Here is a 19,032-nt window from a genome sequence, read left to right as displayed (position 1 = left end):
TAGGTGCATCATCTAATTGTTGTTCATTCTTGTCTCTGAAAAACAATAAAAGATTCTGTAAAAAGTGCATCTTAACAGTTTCCACCTGAGACTTTACAAAGCGTCCATCCATGCATTCGATCTGCCTGTACGAATTACCTTTCCCAATGATTTTAGGCAACAATTGCGCAAGGGACAAGCAGGAAGCTGTTGTGACTTGTTATTGTTTTCCGTCAATTGTCAAATCTAAATTAGTTTCAAAGGAAAGGAAATTCAGTTTCTGATGCGTTTTTTGGAACGGCTTTGTAATGGTTGCCGGCATGCTTTGTGATGAATACAACTCAGAGGGGGCCTGATAACTGCAGGAGCCATTAAAAGCACTCATGTGTGGCTCACGCTTAGCAAAACACCGCCACAGTTGGGCAGGAGCGCTCTTCTGTTTGGAGGGACTCATTGATTTTGTCCTCATCTTTACTCTCAATCTGTTAAATCGTCGTAAAATTACATTGCTGGTGATTATAGATTTGATGATTTGTGATTGAGGTTTGTCAGTGAGCTCTAAAGCACAATGCAATATTTAGTAAAGAAATCCTTGAAAATCTTTAAGCCTTAGTGTTGGTGTTGGAACACACCATTTGTGTTACAGACATGATTAAAAACTTAAACCATGTGACAACGCAAAAGAAGATATCTTGAAGATCTGTTTTTTGTCCATAGACTGAGAATCAATGGGGTCCAAAATTACTTTGGACCCTATTGAGTTTCATTTTAATAGACAAAATAATCACTGCAACACTTTTCAAAAAACTTGTTTTCTCTAGTACATGTATTTGCATTAGCTGAACCGAAACCAATTTTTGCTGAATTTGAGCTAAAGAAGTAAAATATTGATACTACATTGTCAAATTGTCTTGACAAAAGTTTTTAAGAGCTGTACTTGCCAGCTTAATGCCTATATTCAACATCCCTGGCTCATTGGGAAAATTTGTCTGCAGTGGCCATATTTATGAAAAATTATATTACATAGCTTCCTGCACATTACGCAACACTTTCAAAGTGCAATCGCCTGTCAGTGGCAGTAAAAGCGTTGATAATTGTGGATCTGGCAATGTTTTATTATCGGTTGTATGCATTGCAGCAGTTTGGAAATGAAATTTCTGGTGAGTTGCACTAAAACGTTAAAGGGATAGTTCACCCAAAAATGAAAATTGTGTCATTAATCATGGCTTTCCAAATTCAGAACACAAATGAAGATCTTTTTAATGAAATCTGAGAGCTTTCTGTCCCTCCATTGACAGCTACGCAACTACCACTTTCAAGCTCCAGAAAGATAGTAAAGACATCATAAAAGTAAGTCATGTGACTCCAGTGGTTAAACCTCAATTTTATGAAGCAATGTGAGTGATTTGCTTGCGCAAAAAAAGTATAATTTACCACTTAATTTAAAAAAAATTACTAATTTGTGGGTGAACTAACCCTTTAATGCTGTATTGCATTTGAAAATAATGTACCACCTACACCAAACCCTATCATTAACCTAACCAGTAGTGTTAACTAAAGCATACGTGAGATAAAAACGCATTTGCTGAAGCAACCGTGCCACTTTAGCTTGCTTCTACAACTTTAGCTTGCTTCTACAACTTTAGCTTGCGTCTTTGATCTCTTTTATCGAGACTCGTGCTTCATGGGATTCGTGCGCTCTCATCACAAGTGTAATGTTGTACTAGATGAGCTACCAAGCAAGTTTACTCTGTGAGAAAAGCCATATGGAGCTGGTTATCTGATGCAAATTTCAAAAGTTTTAAATTACAAATAGTGTTTTGAGGTCATAATTTTGTGCATGGAACCACATAAAAATAAGTGCCAATTAATCAATAATCTGCCCCTTGAAATCATAATGTGTGAATAGGAATTAAAACTGTTTACTAGCTGCCACTAGTGTTCATTTCAATTGGAAACTGCAGTAAACTGTATGTATAGGTACATCTTTCGAGTTGACCTTGATGTAGCTGTCTGGGGGATTTTACCAAAATGGGCGCAGAGTGAAATTACTTGCCTTAAAGGGACTTTAAAACCATCTTACACCTTAGCAACTGAATAGCAATGCACTGAAATCCACTTAAAACACCTTAGCAACACGTAGCAATGCATTCCGGCCATAGAGTATTGCACAAAATAGAAAAAAACCCTACATATTCAAAACGCAGCAGGATGTTATGGATGTCAGTAATATGTGCTAGACATTTCCCCAGACTCTTTGACCTCTACTTTTTGAATTTTACTTTCACTCTCAAACTTTATTTTCCCCATTTATTCTAGACTGAGTCAGCAAGAGGCTCAAGCTTTCTCAATAAACAGACTCAATGGGTGGTGATATAGCCCCCAGTCCAGCTGAAGGCTATTTACCACATCTGTATGTACACACTCTTCCAAGGCTTCAACTTTGTGTGGCTCGCTCATTGTAGCATAAATACTCTTCGGGAAGAAAATTACAATCACGTTCAATGTGCTGCATATATTATTTATCAGAAATGTAATATTTTGTTCTGTCTTTTCTCTCCTGCTTCTTTAAGACCTGGAGAACTTCAAAACCCACAAGCGGAGTTCTGTGTCTGTCCGGGAAGGGCAAGGAGTGGTGCTTCTCTGCGGGCCACCCCCTCACTCTGGAGGTCAGTACTACTTCTAGCTCGTTCATATATCATTTACACCTCATTTTTTCCAGAGGAGAGATCTTCCGGCAGTCTCTCGGCACTCGGTTGTCCAATCTGCGGATCATGTAATCCCATCAGCATCTCTCAATTCTCTGACAGCGTGTGTAGGCAAGCCCAGCCGCCCTCCGGAGACGGAGCTGTTTGTGTGCAAACCCTCTTCCACCCTCACCCTCCTCCCCGTAGCGTCAAGCAGCATCCCTCCCTATCCCGAGCAAGGGATGCAGGTCAGAAAGCCATAAATCACGAACGCTCTCTTCCTGCGTTACACAAAGACCCTGAAGCATCAAGCTTTTCATCCATGCTGGGCTGCTCCTCCCATGTATTTCTCCCAGAGTTTCTCTGCCGAATCTCACGTCTCTACCTCCAACATGAATTGTTCATTAACTCTGCCATCACTTTGATGGCTTCTATCAATTAACCAGCAGCGTGTGATTTAACTGCTTATTAATGGTGCCAGCAGTGTTGCTTGTTAGAAGAAGTGCTTTGTTAGCATTTATTGCACATCAGGTGCTTTTCACGTGGCCTTCTTGAAGAGTGGCGTGGATCCAAAGCGTTTGTACTTTTGTAATGTGAGCTAATTAACATAGTGAAACTGAGCTTTCCAAAAAGGAGAACTGAAAAGTGTTAGAACGGCATCCAAAAATATGTCTTAGTGTTGTTGTTTTTTCAAACTGTTTGAAACAAGGTGTGTGCAGTGGTTATATTACAGCACTTTTTTAAACTAAATGAATAGTTTGTCAGGTTTGTGCTCCTTACTGATTTCTGAATGTTCCTGAATTCCTAAATATGAATTCAAATTCAGACATGCAGAATTTTTCATGTTGAATTGAAAATAAAATGATTGATTCATCCATTAACATGTTATCACACACATGTTATCACACACACATCTATAATAATATTTATTAACATACATGGACCATGAGTGATGAACACCATTTTTTCACATACGAATATTTAAATTTACTGTACATGGTTAAAAGCAAGAGTTTTTAACTCTTTCCCCGCGCAAGCGTTTTTTAAATTGCCATCCAGCGCCAGCCTTTTTAATCATTTTCTCAAAATTTCCATGGGCCCCAGAGTATTTTTTTTTTTGAATATCTAAACGTACAATGTATCGATTCATAAAAAATCGTTTCATAAAAAAAAGCTGTATTTTGAACAAAAAAGCTGAAAATTTTTTGTCAAAGTTTTCGTCCAGATCGGATTCAGAACGATGAACAAAACAGTAGATGGAGTAGATCGATTACATCAACACCCCCATAGCTTCACTAACATTTCTTCATGTTTTCATCATTTTATTCAGTAACGTAAGACCGTTTTAAATTATGTGCTGTTTAATGTGTGACGATCGCCTTATTTTACATGTGCGTAAGCAATGCTTCTGCTGCTTGTTTCTGCTTCTACTTCGCCTGTGTTTTGATTCGAATTCTTTCAGAAGATGCGTAACAGCGCCTCCTACCATATAACAGTGAAAACATGGATTGCCGGAAATTTCCCGTCGATGGCAGGCAAGCGTTGCCTCATAAGTGGCGGAAATTTTTGTCAATGGCAGGGAAAGAGTTAATTATCTATGTCTTGTTGCTAATTCAATTCAAATTCTACCTCATGAAAAGAAAGTGAGCCGGTTTTTAAATGCTGCATTTTGCTCAATCCTGGTGCCTGGTGGAGCTGCACGATAAGACAGATTTTAAACAATAGCACAGCACAGATGTATTACATAAATTGGACAAAGGAAAGACACTGATATCAAAGAGATTAGTAGCAAGCTCTACAGAGCTGGTAGAGCTACAGTAACAGTTGTAAGAAGATTATATGCTTGTGAAGCCTGCATTGAGCTTTTTTTTTTGGATGAAATCAATCAATAAAAAAAACAATAAATCAAATCCAGTTGGGTGACCAGAGCTAACTGTTATAAAACAACATGTGTGTCAGAAACTTGCTGCTTGGTTTAGATTAGGGTTAATAAGTAGAAGTGACCCAGAGTTTAGACTTTACTCTCAAAATGTTGAATGGAGTTGCATACTTAAAAGGTTTAATCTGTGCTGAAATGTAGCAGATAAGTGGGCTGTTACATTCAGCCGGGTCTGCTTTCTAAATTTGGCAGTTGCAGGAAGTGGAGAGGCAAAAAAGAAAACCGATTAGACAAAGATTCTTCCAGCTAGTTATAAATGGTATGATTCATCATAATATATATTTATTTATTTTCCCGACAAGCTATTTATTTATAGATAATTATGTTATGATTTTGATCTGATGCTACATTTCTCTCTGTGATTTTTGTTCAGAGATAGAAGTATGTCATTTGCTGGAAAAATGTGTGGCTCTCTTTTTGAAGAAATTTGTCAAATTAAATCGATCGTTTTAAAGCGTCTCTTTGTAACAAAATGGTTGAATTAAACATTTGCCTACCAGTAGACATATTAACATATATATTAAACATTGTGTAAACATTGTTGTTTTTTTTAAATCTTGCCCATTTACAGAAGCTCCTGGTTAAAAATATAACCCTCCATATTAGAATATAAACAGTATCTGTTGTCTGCAGCTGGCACATTTATGTATTTATTTATTTATTTATTTAGTCTGTCTTTGATGCTGGCTCACAAAATTCTGTGAAGTTTAAGAAATTGTTGCCTGATTTTTCTTTTCTGACTCTGTGGCAGCTGGTTGGTTTGCCACAGCTTCCTTTCAGCTGTCCTCACAAATTAGATGAAAATTAATTTTGGTGTTGGAGCATGATTTATCTTTAACTCATAGAAGAAGGAAACAGAGTATAGGAGACTGAATAGGAACTGTTATTACTGAGATTCCGTGCAGCGTGCCTGGATTTAAACAGAAAGAAGCCTTTGTATGTTAACTTTTATCATGTCCTTGTCTCTGTTGCACTGTGGAGGGAAAAGCACTGTGAAAAGAAGCAAAACTTTCTATGTTAACGTTACAATGAATTAATAATATCTGAAAAAAGGTGCCTGAATCTTTCATAAGTATGTTGGCTAGTTATTCCGGGACCAAGTCAGTACTAAAATATAAACAAAATGTAACAATACATTATTAGTAGTACCACGTAATGACTCCATTGGGTTTGAAAGCCCATTTACCGTATGTGAAAGTTTATCTGAGAAGAGCAAAAATATTAAGCCGTACAACTGCTCATTCAACATTGATAAGAAATGTTTCTTGAGCAACAAATCAGCATATTAGAAAAATATCTAAAGAATCATGTGACACTGAAGACTGGAGTAATGATGCTGAAAATGTATCTTTGCCATCACAGGAATAAAGTACATTTTAAAATAATTATTTTAAAAATGACTAATTTTACTGTATTTTAGTGATCAAATAAATGCAGCTTTGGTGAACATTATTTTCTGTTTACATATAATAATTAATATCATTTTAATAATATCATTATTATTTTCATAATGTTTTATTTAATTATTAATAACAATAATAACATTTTGAAAATATCATTACACAATTATTTTCATAAAGTTTTACTATAATATTCATTATTTATTATAAATATTAGCTATTATAAATATGAATATCATGACATTTCACAGGTATTGGGATCGGCTACTGAATTTTTGGTACGGTGGCAACCCTTTTAGAAACTAAACGAGAGTCATGCAGCTGGACTGATGTATGTGCATACATAAATCAGCCAAAATTTCTCGTATGAGCCATATTAGGTCCATAACCACTCATAAAAAAGCATTTAGTCATGAATAATTAAAGCTGTAGTATTTCCAAATTGATGCACATTAAAGATGTGTCTGCTTTCAAAAAAGTGACTTCCTGTGACATCTGATGATGACGCTGATCATGAATGGCATCTATCTCTTCCCCAACCCCTCCCCCCAAGCATCCTCCGCAGTCAAACTTGGCACAGTCAGTGGGTGGCGCAGTAACGAATGAATTTCGCAGCATACTGCTATTCATTACCTTCTGCACTCAGGGTCTGAATGACTGGCTACAGCTTTGAGGACTCATATGCTGCAGAGAACCTCTCGTCAGGAGCAGGGGCCTGTCTGCCAGAGCAACTGTCAGGGGAAGCATAAGGCAGAGAAGACAGCTGGCCCCCTGTTTCCTTATGCCCGTGGATGCGCTCGCACATGCTGATTGAGCTGTATATGATCCACTGGCGAGGGAGAAGGCGATAACAGAGGATCGTGGTGTGATTGGAGGAGAAACTGTGTTCTGGCTGTTACGCTGGACCAATACAAATGCGATGAGATGCGTGGCCACGTGCAACAGTGTGAGCGTATATTAGCGTGCCAAACCTCCCGGGTGCGTATACATGTGTAAGCTTGTGACTCATGGTATGAAATGGAAGCAGATGATCTCTTGCACATCATCTGCATTTTTGCCTCGGTTAAATCTAAGGATGCCAGCCGTAAGCTAATTGTCTGGTAGATCATAGTTTGGTTGAAGATTGAGGACAGGATCCGCTGATAGCATTGTTCATTCGCACATTCTGTCTGCTTGGTTTTAGTGCATGTTCGCTGAAGGAACTGGGTAAAAGCAAATCAAGTAGTGACATTTACATTGGCCCATGCTCTTTAGTCCTTTGCTGATCCATTATAATTAAATCACAAACTTCAGTGTCAGTTAAATGTGTTTAGCATTTCCTTTTCCTTGGCATCAAGACAATTAACAATTTAGCTATTATGGTCTCTAAATTCCAAAATTTTTTTTTTTTTAGACTAATATTTATTTATTTATTTTTGTAATTAAAAATGTTATTTTGTCCCTACAGCTGTCACAAATAGGCTGCATTTAACTTCACTTTTAGATAAAGGCTGCACATAATTTCCTACCATATATGTATTAGGCGAAAGACAGTATGTGACAAGAGTAGTATGTCTGAATTCACAGTACTCATAAAATAGTAAGCAAAAAGTACCCGAATAACCTACTACTTCCAGTGAGATTCTGAAGTGTGCATAGAATGGACACTTTACTATCCCATGAGGCAACGGGAGAGGATTTATGAACAGCAGTGAAGCGATGCAACTGACACTGGTAGGTCACACGATAATGACAACATGACGGATGTAGTACGTCTGAATTGCATTCATATTACACACATTCATACTATATAGAAAGTACTTTTTTTAGCGGTCGTGGAGTATTCACTTATTCAAAATAAGTACCTACTCAAGAGAGTATGCGATTTCGGACGCAGCCATACACTCACAAACTTCCCTAAGCACTTCCCCTCAGGGGAATCCCCACCACCACCACTTTGAAGTGCGTTCAACTTCGTCAAGTGGACGACCCTCGACCCCTTGGTTTTGACAGAGAGAGCGAGTCTACTCAACATGTACACTTCAGGCAGATCCATAAACCACAATACACCGTGATTGTAATTTACCCCCACCCCACACAACTCCAGTGTATGATATTAGCGTTGTTTCGACATTTAATGATGTTTTATTAACAAAGTTCGGGAGGAGCACGTTCAAATAATCAAGCAATCAATCAATCAATCAATCAATCAATCAACTCATCAAACAATTACCATGTCTACCCTATCAGCATGAGAGGAAGCATATGTATATTCACTCTGTCAACTCACCTAACTTCCTTGACAGTTTTCAGCATCCCTCCACCACCCCGACTCCTCACTCTTGGCTTGTTCTTTCACAGCCAGGAATACAGGGGGAGTACTCTGGGTTCGGGCCAAATACCGAGCCCGGAGCCCTCTCCTCGGACAGCACGCCAAATACGCATTTATTCTATCTGACTTATTTGTAAGTGTGAACTCGTGAAACAACATTTAATATTTGTACCTTAAGTTGACTGTTTTTTTAACACAGATATGTAGTTTATTGTAGTATTATCATTTTCGTTAATATTTAAAGGTGCAATGCGCAACATTTCATGTTAAAAATACCCGTTTTTCTAACCCATACATGCTTTAACAATTGCCTGATGGGCTGAATGAGCCCTTCTCTGATCACTGCGATTGCCTCTATAATCCTGTACAGTAAAATAAATAAGAGGGATTCGGGCCGGAATCGACTGGGCGTGACGTCATGCGCGTTCACGCTCACCTGGCTATGTCTGGCAGGTTTGTGTATTCGCCGCCATTATCTGCATCAGCGAAGACAACTCGAGCGACTTTTGCAAAAGTAGAAGATGGATTCAAAGAGACCGGCTTCTAGTTCATCCCAAACCCCAACGCAAACTCCACGTAACCGCGTGCACAACTCTGGTTGCAGTTTCGTGTGTCGCCAGAAGGGGGTATAGTTCTACAAAAACTTAGAGACTTGCGCAATGCACCTTTAATATAGGCTACTCATATTTAATATTTGTTTATATAAAAAAAATGTAACAGCCCAAGAATACATACAGGCATATAAAATGGTGCCTATAACAAATTCATAAGGAAAAAAATGTAAATAATCAATCAGCTCCTTAGAAGATTCCAAGTGATCAAGGGCTTTGGGCGTTACATTTAAACAGATTTCAAGGGTTCCGCACGTAGTGGGTACTCGTGTAATGTAATCAATGATATACATCCGAGTGAACGAGATAGAGGTAAGTTAGCGAGGGAAGGGCATAAAAATTGGACTTAAACGCAGCCTTAGTTTGTTTCTCTTCTCTTTCTCTTCTCTTCATTGTCATGGACATTAATTTAAAAAGCACAGCTGTTACTTATTTAGTTCAGCTGTGTATCATTGTGTATTTAAGTTCCTCTTTCTCCTTCAGTTTTTTGTCGGATATTGTTTTACGTTACTTACTGTTGTGTTGCTCTCATTCCTGTGGATTACCTGAGGTTTTTTTATTTTTTTTACTTAAATATGTTTGTTTTAGAGCCTTTTTGCATCTTTATAATCTTCATCGGACCTAAAACGTTACAACAGCACAATCATTTATTAATATTTATTCATTTATTAATTCATTCATTCATTCATTGAAAGTCAGAAGAGCAAAATTCTATTATTTTTCTCACTATTTATTTTTAAATGTTTGACAGACTCTAAAGAATACAGTCTGTTTTTTAGCAAATGCTTAAGTTGAAGTGACAAAATATAAACATTTTTAAAATGTATGAAGCTCTTTTAAATAGTGAACTTAATATTCTATATACAGTATGATCAGTGAATAAATGAGGAGCAATCTGGTGCCATGTATTATGGGGCTTATTAAGTCATCATTCATGAGGTATTTCATCATACCCTCTCTATTTAACATCTGTACATGCTGTGAATATATTAATTAAGTCTGATACAGAGGGATTCAGAGTGTTAAAACAGCCTATATGAGGAGCAAATGGCTTGGTAACAATATTTGTATCAGTTATATAAATCAAGATTGGGGTAGTTGACATATCATTGCCTTACCCCCTATATTTTAGGGTAAAAAAAAAAATTGTATATGTGTGTGTATTTAAATATACAACGATGTCCAGAAGTCTGACATTAGTGAAAAGGCTTGAAAAGTTGAGTTGAAAAAGTTAGTCACTTAAAACTAATAATAATGAAAATACAAATAATAATTTCTTAGTATATGTTACATCCCCTTTTTTTAATGATAGCAACACTCGAGCTGCATGAACTCTTCAAGTTTGTGACCTGATAATTGTGTTCTCCAGCACAGTTTGACAACGTCCCAAAGATCTTTCTGCTTATTTTTGTGTGTCACTTTTGAAAAACACAGTTTTTCAAACTATGGAAAATGTACATTTTAAGTCCTCTATAACTTTATTCGACACTAAAACTTTTTTGATTTTTTTTCTGTCGTAACATTCATACATTCATATATTGCTGTGTGGTTGCTAGGGTGTTCTGGGTGATTGCTAGGTTCTTGCTTACAGTCCCAAGTCATAAGAGACAACCTTTGTAGTTCCTAGATATTACTCAGTTTCCAACTTCATTGGGTTTTGCAATAGTTGCCCAGGTGAAAAATGTATGTGTGATTGCTTAGAAAAGTAATTTATTTTGCTCATCTTAGTATAAATGACAGCAGATCAAATCTTGCATGAAGTTTTACTGGCATGTCAGAAAGGCTTTGCAACAACTTCAAGCCACCCTTGTCTCTCCTTGCTGTCAGTAAACAGTGTTTCCCTCTCCATTGGACACCAATCACACTTTATAATGTCTCCAAGGCTTCCTGCTAACAAACACCCGCCCTCTCACACTCACACACTTCCTCACCCGTACACCAATCCTGTGGGAATAAATTCAGCCCTACAGGAATACACTGCCACTCATTCCCAACAACAAAACAACTGATTATGTGCTAGGCTCCTAGGCTAAGGCTTAGGAGCTGCTCTTAGTGCCGTCTGCCTTTCATGATGTCTATAAATGACATTTCTTAAAGCAGTTACCATACAAAATCAGTAAACTTAAGCAGTTAACTTCTATTATTGAACCTTTATTGTGGTATTTCAAGTGCAAATAGTGCTTATTATTAAAAACAAGATTTTTGCTGGTTGCTCTTTGGTTTGGTGTTCTTAATAAATGCTATTTTGTTGCTAGGTGGTTGCTAGGGTGTTTTGTTTGATTTCTAGGTGGTTACTTAATGGCCCAAGTTAAAAGAGCTCCAGGGTCCGAAATGTACTTTTTGCCATTGGTCTGTGAATTGATTTTATTTTTATTTTTTTATTAAAAATATAATATTATTTCCCTACAGCAATGTAACTGTTTAACTTTCTTGTTCATGTTAAAGATGAGCCGATCTCATGTTATTCTCATGTTAAACACCACCTGTCACAAAATGTGAAGACACGTTGTAACTTTATACGTCTCATTTTAATTTTGGTGGTTTAATGAGAGGATTATTCCATTTATTTGTCATCACATTTCTTTGGGGTGAAAAACACCCTCTGATTATATTATTTTCACCCTTGGACGACATGTGAGATGTGCCAGATGTTTTCATTAGATGGTTTGTACATCTTTGAATTCAATTTACAGTAAATCATGCATTATGTTAGTCGCCAGTTACTCATCAGTTAGCTGTTAAATTTGTTATTTTTTTCTTGTAAAGTGATTCTTTTTTTGCAGGATATCTTGTGTGAGACCCAAGTGAGCAGTCAAGCCAAGGACAAAGTATTTGTGTTGTTAATGGAGAGATAATAATAATAATAGAGCAGCTTTTGGCCTCTAACTATTTTAGATTCACCACAAAGACTCAGCAAGGTGTCATCCCTTTGTCTTTTGTCCTCTATTCCTTGTTTTCCCGTCCCATGTCCTTGCACGTCCATAAAGCGCAGAGTACAAGAGAATTCTAGAGTTTGTATCCGATCAATGTGTCAGCTTTCTTCTGAGATGTATATTCCTCATCGCTGGACACGGCATTATGGGTATGAGTAAATGTTTGTGTGCGCGAGTGACTTCAGGAGTGCCCCGAAATGCGCAGCGTAGACCCAAATGGAGCCTTCTGTGCGACCGCAGTCAGGTCGGATCAGTCACGCACAAGCAGTTGAGCAGCTTCCACCTCCACCTCAGCCCCCAAAGCCTCTCTGTATTCAGACGCCAGCCGCATATTCCTCAATAACTATGTTTAGTGTGGGAATCTAATGCAGCTGACCTCCATTTCTTAATGGAGAACGGTCCTTTCAGGTGTAGCGAACGCTGAAATCGTTTCTTTTCTGCACTCGCGCTTACAATGGGCGTTATGGCATCTGCCCCGGAGTCCTGCGAGCTGAGAGCACAGAACATGTGCACTCTGTCTGGTCCCGTTAAGAGAAAGGAAGATGCTGATATTTTCTGGAGGCCTTTAGCGAAGTGCTTCTCAGACTGCTGCTGTGTTCTCTGATTTTCAGGTTCACTCTTCTCGGTTCTTACTGTGCCTGTAAACACAAGGTCAGACGGTAAACACTGCTCTCAGAGACAGACTCGTATAGTGGATCATTTCTCTCTTAGGAGGATATAAACAGAGATGGGAGGGTCAGTTTAAAAAATGATTAGCCTAGGTCATAGGGGTGTAACAGTACACAAACGGTTCTGTACATACTTCGGTTTTGAAGTCACGGTTCGGTACAATGGGGGAGAAACCTAAACATAAAATTGCTTTTTTTTATTAAACTGTGGTTTGTTTGAACATGTGTATCTGTTTTTAAATAATTTTAATAAAAATTTTCTTAAGAATCTCTGCTTTTTATTTTTTTGAAATAATAATCAACACTCAAATAAAATAAAAAAACATAAATTGCACATAAGGAGGGTTTTATAATTATAAGTATAATTAGGAAGTTAATTTTGTACTCCAATTCATTTATAATAATTATAGTAATTTACATAACTTGTTTTCATGACAAATCTATTTAAACATACATGAAATAATCAAGACATTACTAACAGGTTAAGTAAATATAATGAATAGGCTAATATAGTGCATATACGAAATGATTTTCTGCAACATGATTGTTAATTTACTATATATATATATATATACTGTATATAAACTTTATCTTGATTTATATATATGTAATCCTGCTAGTAATCATCCTTTTTACAAACGATGTGGTGATTGTCTTCATTTACAGTGTGACACTGAACTCTATCCTTTGATCAGTGTTGTTTTTATCATTTATTTCTTTACAAAATTATTAATTAATCAATTAACTTTGTTTAAATATTTGCCGAGCAGTAAGCTTGTGTGATCCGGGCACAATGATTAAATATGCATACTGTTGTCACAACAAGTCTCACATGTATTATTAACAGGCAATGATCAGGCAGCTGTGATGCTATTAAAATTCATCAAGAGTACTCGCATCGATAATGCGCGATTAAGAGGCAGATATGTGCATCTTTTCATAAAGCTTTATTTCCTGCTTGCGGCATGACAGAGCGTAAAAATAATGAATGGGTCTCTTTGATTGGAACTGAGACTGGTGTTTGCGGTGATAGATGGTTTATTTTGTCTGCAGATATGTCTTTTCTCTCTGTTTCTTCACCGGTGTAATAATGGTTTCTTACCGCTAAAATGAAATATGATCGTGGTGTTTTTTTTTTGTTTTTTTTTTTTAAATACTTCCTACACCAGTGTTATCCCCTGGGCTTCTACACTTGGTGCAAATTGGAAAGAGAGGGATTGTTGTCAGATAGACTGTTTATACCATTCAGTGTGAACTAGCCTAAAGTCTAAAACATCTATTTTCTAATTGTAGTTCTAGTTACTGTCACACATCAGTAGTGCTTGTGTAAGCACATTAGATAATTTGTCATTGAGCCAGATTACACTGTCACCTTCACCATGTCAAGTTAATGGCAAGAAAAAGTACAAAACAAATTTATTTATTTTTATTTTTTTTAACTGCTTAAAAAGTGATTTTTGCCTATTTATTTTTCGTGATGCTTGCTAAAATCTGAACAAACCCCTAATTGAATATATTTGTGTGTGTTTATTTCATTTTGCTCTGTGCTACAGAAATTAATGATCAAGTGGCTTATTGAGGACAGGTGTGATATTATTTTCTAAGTCGAAGGTGGCAACAAAAACGTTTGTGAATACAGTGACCCAAGCACATGCGTATTACATGTTCATTCCAAAGTGACATCGCCTGGCCTGGCATGCATAACACAGTGCATTTAATCGTTTTCGCAGATCTGTGTGAACGGGGATAGTTTTGACAAGTTTTTATGCGAAAAACACAAAGGAATATCTTTTCCGTTTTTAGTAAATCGTTGTCGTGTATTGTGTAATTTTGAATGGAGGAATCCCAAAAAATATTATTTCCTAATAAATTTCTCACCTGTCCTGCCCCCTGTCTGCCATTTTTCAGCCAATCATGTAATGCACCTGAAACTGACACTAGCAAATCTGCAAATGGCATTTAACGTATATATAAAAAAGTACACGCATCAGCTTTAATATGTATTTGTGCTGTAGATGTTAACCCAACATTGAAAAATCTGCAGTTTTGTACAGGCCTGCCATTAGAAAGCAAAATTTTGTTTCCTTCATCTTTCTTAATACTCTCCACATGTCCGTACAATTTGCACAAATCTTATATGGTCTATTTTTTCCCTTTTCGTTTTATGTTGACTTCTCTGCTGACTTTCTGCAACCCCAGCATTCTTCGGATAATGCAAACTGAGTTTTGTCAGCATCTGACAGTCCCCTCTAGGGACCCTTCAAAGTGAAGAGTCTTGGCTTCTCACACATCAAATTTCAGAGTGAACCTTGAACATTTCACATACTGTATGGAAGATTCTATGTAGCATTTATAATGTTTTTTTTTTTTTTTTAATCTTGTATTTTTGGGGGAAGTGCCCAGCTGAGAACTTAATGCTTTGTCAGGAAAGGTTTCATATCAGGGGAAAAATGTGAAAACTTTGTGCTTTTATGTTATATTTTATCTGCTTAGATTTTCTCATTTTGTTGCATTACGTACAAGTTCATTTCTTTGGACCTTGATATCTAAGCAAATCAAACCAATTGAAAAAAACATAAATCTAAGGGTATGATTAATTGATTTCAAAGGGAAAATAGAAATTCTTTGGGTTGTGTTGAGGTTGCATGTTGCTATATTATAACTGTATATAAATGACCTTTCTTTACTATGGTGTTGGTGTTAACGCCTGCAGCCGTAGTGGTTTAGCATTTGAAGTTTTTACCTTTGAAATTAATATAAAATTCAGCATTGTGAGGAATGATTGATTGAATGCATGGATGGCAGGATTTAAGTCAGAAAGCAGATCCTGTTTTGCCATGTGCGATAGCACAAAATCACATTATGCTATTCAGCTCGTCGTGAGCCCCAGGTGTCTGTGCATGCAGGCATTATATCCCTTGCAAGCGACTTATCAAACATTTCCAAAGCACAACGCTAGCATAAGAGAGATTTAAAAAAAGAAGTATCAAAATTAACTTTGGTTAGTACCCTCGTGCAACGCTTCTGTTAGCTAACACCTAGCTACAGCGAACTTTAGCGCTTTGTTTACATCTTTTTAGCCATTCTGCTAATTTTACTGTTAATTAATAGTTCAAAGTTTAATTAAAAGTTAGAAGTTGAGTGCCTGAGCTTGACCAGAGTATATTTATGAAAGTCTTGCTTATCTAAATACGTCCTTTTATTACAGTTATATTGCAGAATTGACCTGCATAATGTTAGCTTAGCGCTCAGGGTTCACAGGTGGGAAAACCAAGCCGCTCAAGCCCCTTCTGTGCACGAGATAGCCGAAGCCCACAGCTATGGATCAGATCAAACTGTGATAAATGACCAGGGCTCAGGCAGGAATCCTCCAAGACTGTTTTGTTTAATTAGCTAACGAGTGAGTGGGTTTGATTGGGCTAAGCCGGAGAGATGCTATGTGCCTGTCGATTAAATGCGCTGCTGGGGAGCAAAGAGCCTTGGCCGAGTAGAACATTACAACGTTCGGCAAATGGATTTATCATTGACGGTGCAAATGGAATGCTCACATCATGACAACATGTCCAATTTCAGAGTGGTTTGGTTGAATAAGATAGGTATTCTCTGCAAAAACATGGAGGAGACTGGTGACGGGAAATGCACATTGGTTTATTAATGCTTCAGTGCATTGTTCCTCCACAAATGCCGTCAGATGCTTATTAGATTGACAGCTGATTTCTTTATTGCTGTTTTGAGCAGCAATTTAAATTTTGACTTATGCAAAGTTGCACTAAATGCACTATAAAAGTATGCATTTTAGGTTAGAGCCTTTCTCCAATTATAAACATGTACTATGCTAGCAATTTCAAAGAATTCAAAGTAAAAGTCAGAAGTTGAATAGTTATCGCAAAGTGCTTCCTCTGAAAAGAACATTTCTTTTGTCATTTAGAATCACACTTGGATACTACAGAAATGCCGGTTTCACCTCTCGCTTTTCATGCCTCAGACTTGTCGGCGTAACTTGGGGAATGACAGGGATTGCGCGTAATTGAATCAGCAAAAGGCAAAACAATTGTGACTCCCAGAGGTCATGTTTGAAACTGTTTCTTTCTGTTCTGGTAGAGGAACGACCACTGACAGATGTGACATTAAGTATATGCCGATATTTTGTGGAGAGGAGCGGCCGACACGAACACTACATCTTCAAAGCTCGGTCAACAGCACTCCTCTCAGAGTTGAGATTGTTTTATATATTTGGCTGTTATTTGTCTGTTATAGTGTGAAGTGATGTGGTGAAAATTGCATAACTTGAAATATGAAAAAAATAAAATATACTTTGGGTTTCTAACATTACTTTCATGACAATTAAGCACATTTTATTTAAAAATGTTGCATGAAAAATCATTCTTTGTAATTGTTTAATTACCATAAATTGAATATAGTAGGCCTAGAATAAATACTAAGTGATTTACGTATACTGAAACACTATGTGTTATGCTTAAACAGTAAGTGTACTTTACAATTGACTATTTTTTGTCATTACTGTAATGAGAATTATATATGTTTTCACATTATAGTGGGCCAACAATTGAAGATGGGAATTGTCGTGAAAATCAAAATTCTTAAAAATAGGCTTCATATTGTTGTGGGGGAGCAAGGACTTTTCTTCACAGTTTTTGTGAGATTCTCCCAATTAAGATTTCTATCCATCTGTTGTGTTTTCCACGGTTTTACTTTAAGATTTGAGATTTGTATTGTTTCCTTTAAAAACTCTTTGCTTTTATGAAATGCTGTGTGGATAGCTCATTACATGTTGTCTGATTATCCATTAACTGACCAATGTCTAAATGAATAGCTCTCTGGATTTTTGAACATTGGTTACATACGACCACTTTCCTACTTGAATAGAGGCCAACTAATCACAGGGCACTGGTTATCCTTTCTGTCATTAATTTTCACCCCCTAAGCCACACAACCCTCCTCAGGCTGATTAATTTTCACCCTAGCATGTAGCCCCAATGCTAATTTAGTAACTCTGGGGAGGCGCAAGATTCATGAGCAGAGCCCACATATGCCATTTAGGCTCTGCTGAGAGAGGAAATGTCACCGTGTACTCTAGTTATGTTTATGCAAATGTAGTTTCCGGGCAGTAGAATGACCTCTTTCTTCTCATGTGTGATGTTGACGGTCTTTTCTCCATCTTTCCTTTTTTTTCTCTCACAGCTTTAACGTTCTCCTGGATTTTTAATGAGTACCCGTCATTCGTGAAGCAGGATTCTCGTCGATTCGTGTCCCAAGAGACAGGGAATCTATACATCGCCAAAGTTGAGCCATCTGATGTGGGCAACTACACCTGTGTTGTGACCAATACTGTCACCAAGACGCGCGTCCAAGGCCCACCCACTCCTCTGATACTGCGCACTGACGGTGAGGATGCTTGTCGATGTCTCGATATATACAATCGATCCTATATGCGTCATAAAACTATGTAGCTACAAGAGATAAAAAAGAGTTGAATTCAAATTTTATACAAAGGTTAATAAGCTGTAAACTTTAAGATGCTGTGGCAGCATGTTTTGGTGCCTCTAGGCTGGCATTATCAAAGGCCCTCAAACTGAAAGGTCATTTGTCTTTGGCAGATCTAATTGTTGCTTCTTTGTGGATTTACAATTTGATCACACTCATGAACAAGGGTGATAAAAAAGAAATTGTCAAATGTCATAACAGACAAACAAATTATTATTTATCAAATAATATTTATGCCCTCTAGGTCAATTTTAAAGGGGGTAAAACATGTTTTTAATTTTTTTTAATTAAACAACAATTCTAGCTTTTAGCATTCTAGCTATATATATCATTATTTGTGTCTTGTCTTCTACCTACACTTTAAATTATTTTTTACACAATTATCTGAAAGTAGCTTTAGTTGGTGCCAAAACCGTATTTAAGAATTTTAATAAATACATTTATTTTTGCTTTTATAATAGTTAAAAGTCAATTGATTACTGACAAATGTGTTGCTTTAGGAAGTTTAATGTATATCCAGTTTTGTTTTTTTGTTTTCCAGGACATGTTTTGTTTAAGTAGTCAATTTATGCCATTTTTACCAAAGCTTTAAAGCACATTTTAATGCAAAAGCAGTAACATACAAATATAACATAAACTGTATGTATACACATACTATATCATTCAAAAGTTTGGTGTGTGTTTGTGTGTGTATGGTTCAGGTAAACCTTACGATATGGGGACAAAATGTCTATGGAATGTCCCCGTAAAACATGGAAACCCAATGCGTGTGTGTTCGCATTTTTTTTTTTAGGTCCCACTGGCAGACACCCATGCTTTGTCTGAATTGTGGTGTAAAACATGTTGTCTAAAAACATGTTGTCTTCTTGTATCAGTAGTGTATGACCAACACGAGCCACTCAATGGCTACTGTCACAGTGTGATCTCCAGGCACAATTTTAAACCCCATTGTACATGTCTCTCTACCTGGGATGCTACAGAAGAAGATGATTGCCTCTC

At 37.0% G+C, this 19,032-nt stretch overlaps 1 protein-coding gene across 3 annotated transcripts in view; it reads left to right on the top strand.

The window, feature by feature from the left end:
• cntn4 (contactin 4) overlaps positions 1-19,032 on the top strand; it is a 156,552-nt gene that overhangs the window by 74,725 nt on the left and 62,795 nt on the right. For all 3 annotated transcript variants that reach the window (XM_079883995.1, XM_079883997.1, XM_079883996.1), the window contains exons 5-6: positions 2,553-2,648; positions 17,731-17,934. In XM_079883995.1, the coding sequence (XP_079740121.1) occupies positions 2,553-2,648; positions 17,731-17,934 (300 nt within the window). The remainder of the gene's footprint in view (positions 1-2,552; positions 2,649-17,730; positions 17,935-19,032) is intronic.

The sequence above is a fragment of the Squalius cephalus genome (assembly GCF_949319135.1).
Source record: "Squalius cephalus genome assembly, chromosome: 10".
In the NCBI taxonomy this organism is placed as follows: domain Eukaryota; kingdom Metazoa; phylum Chordata; class Actinopteri; order Cypriniformes; family Leuciscidae; genus Squalius; species Squalius cephalus.
The sequence above is the reverse complement of the archived record's forward strand: the minus strand, read 5'-3'. Positions and strand labels throughout refer to the sequence as shown.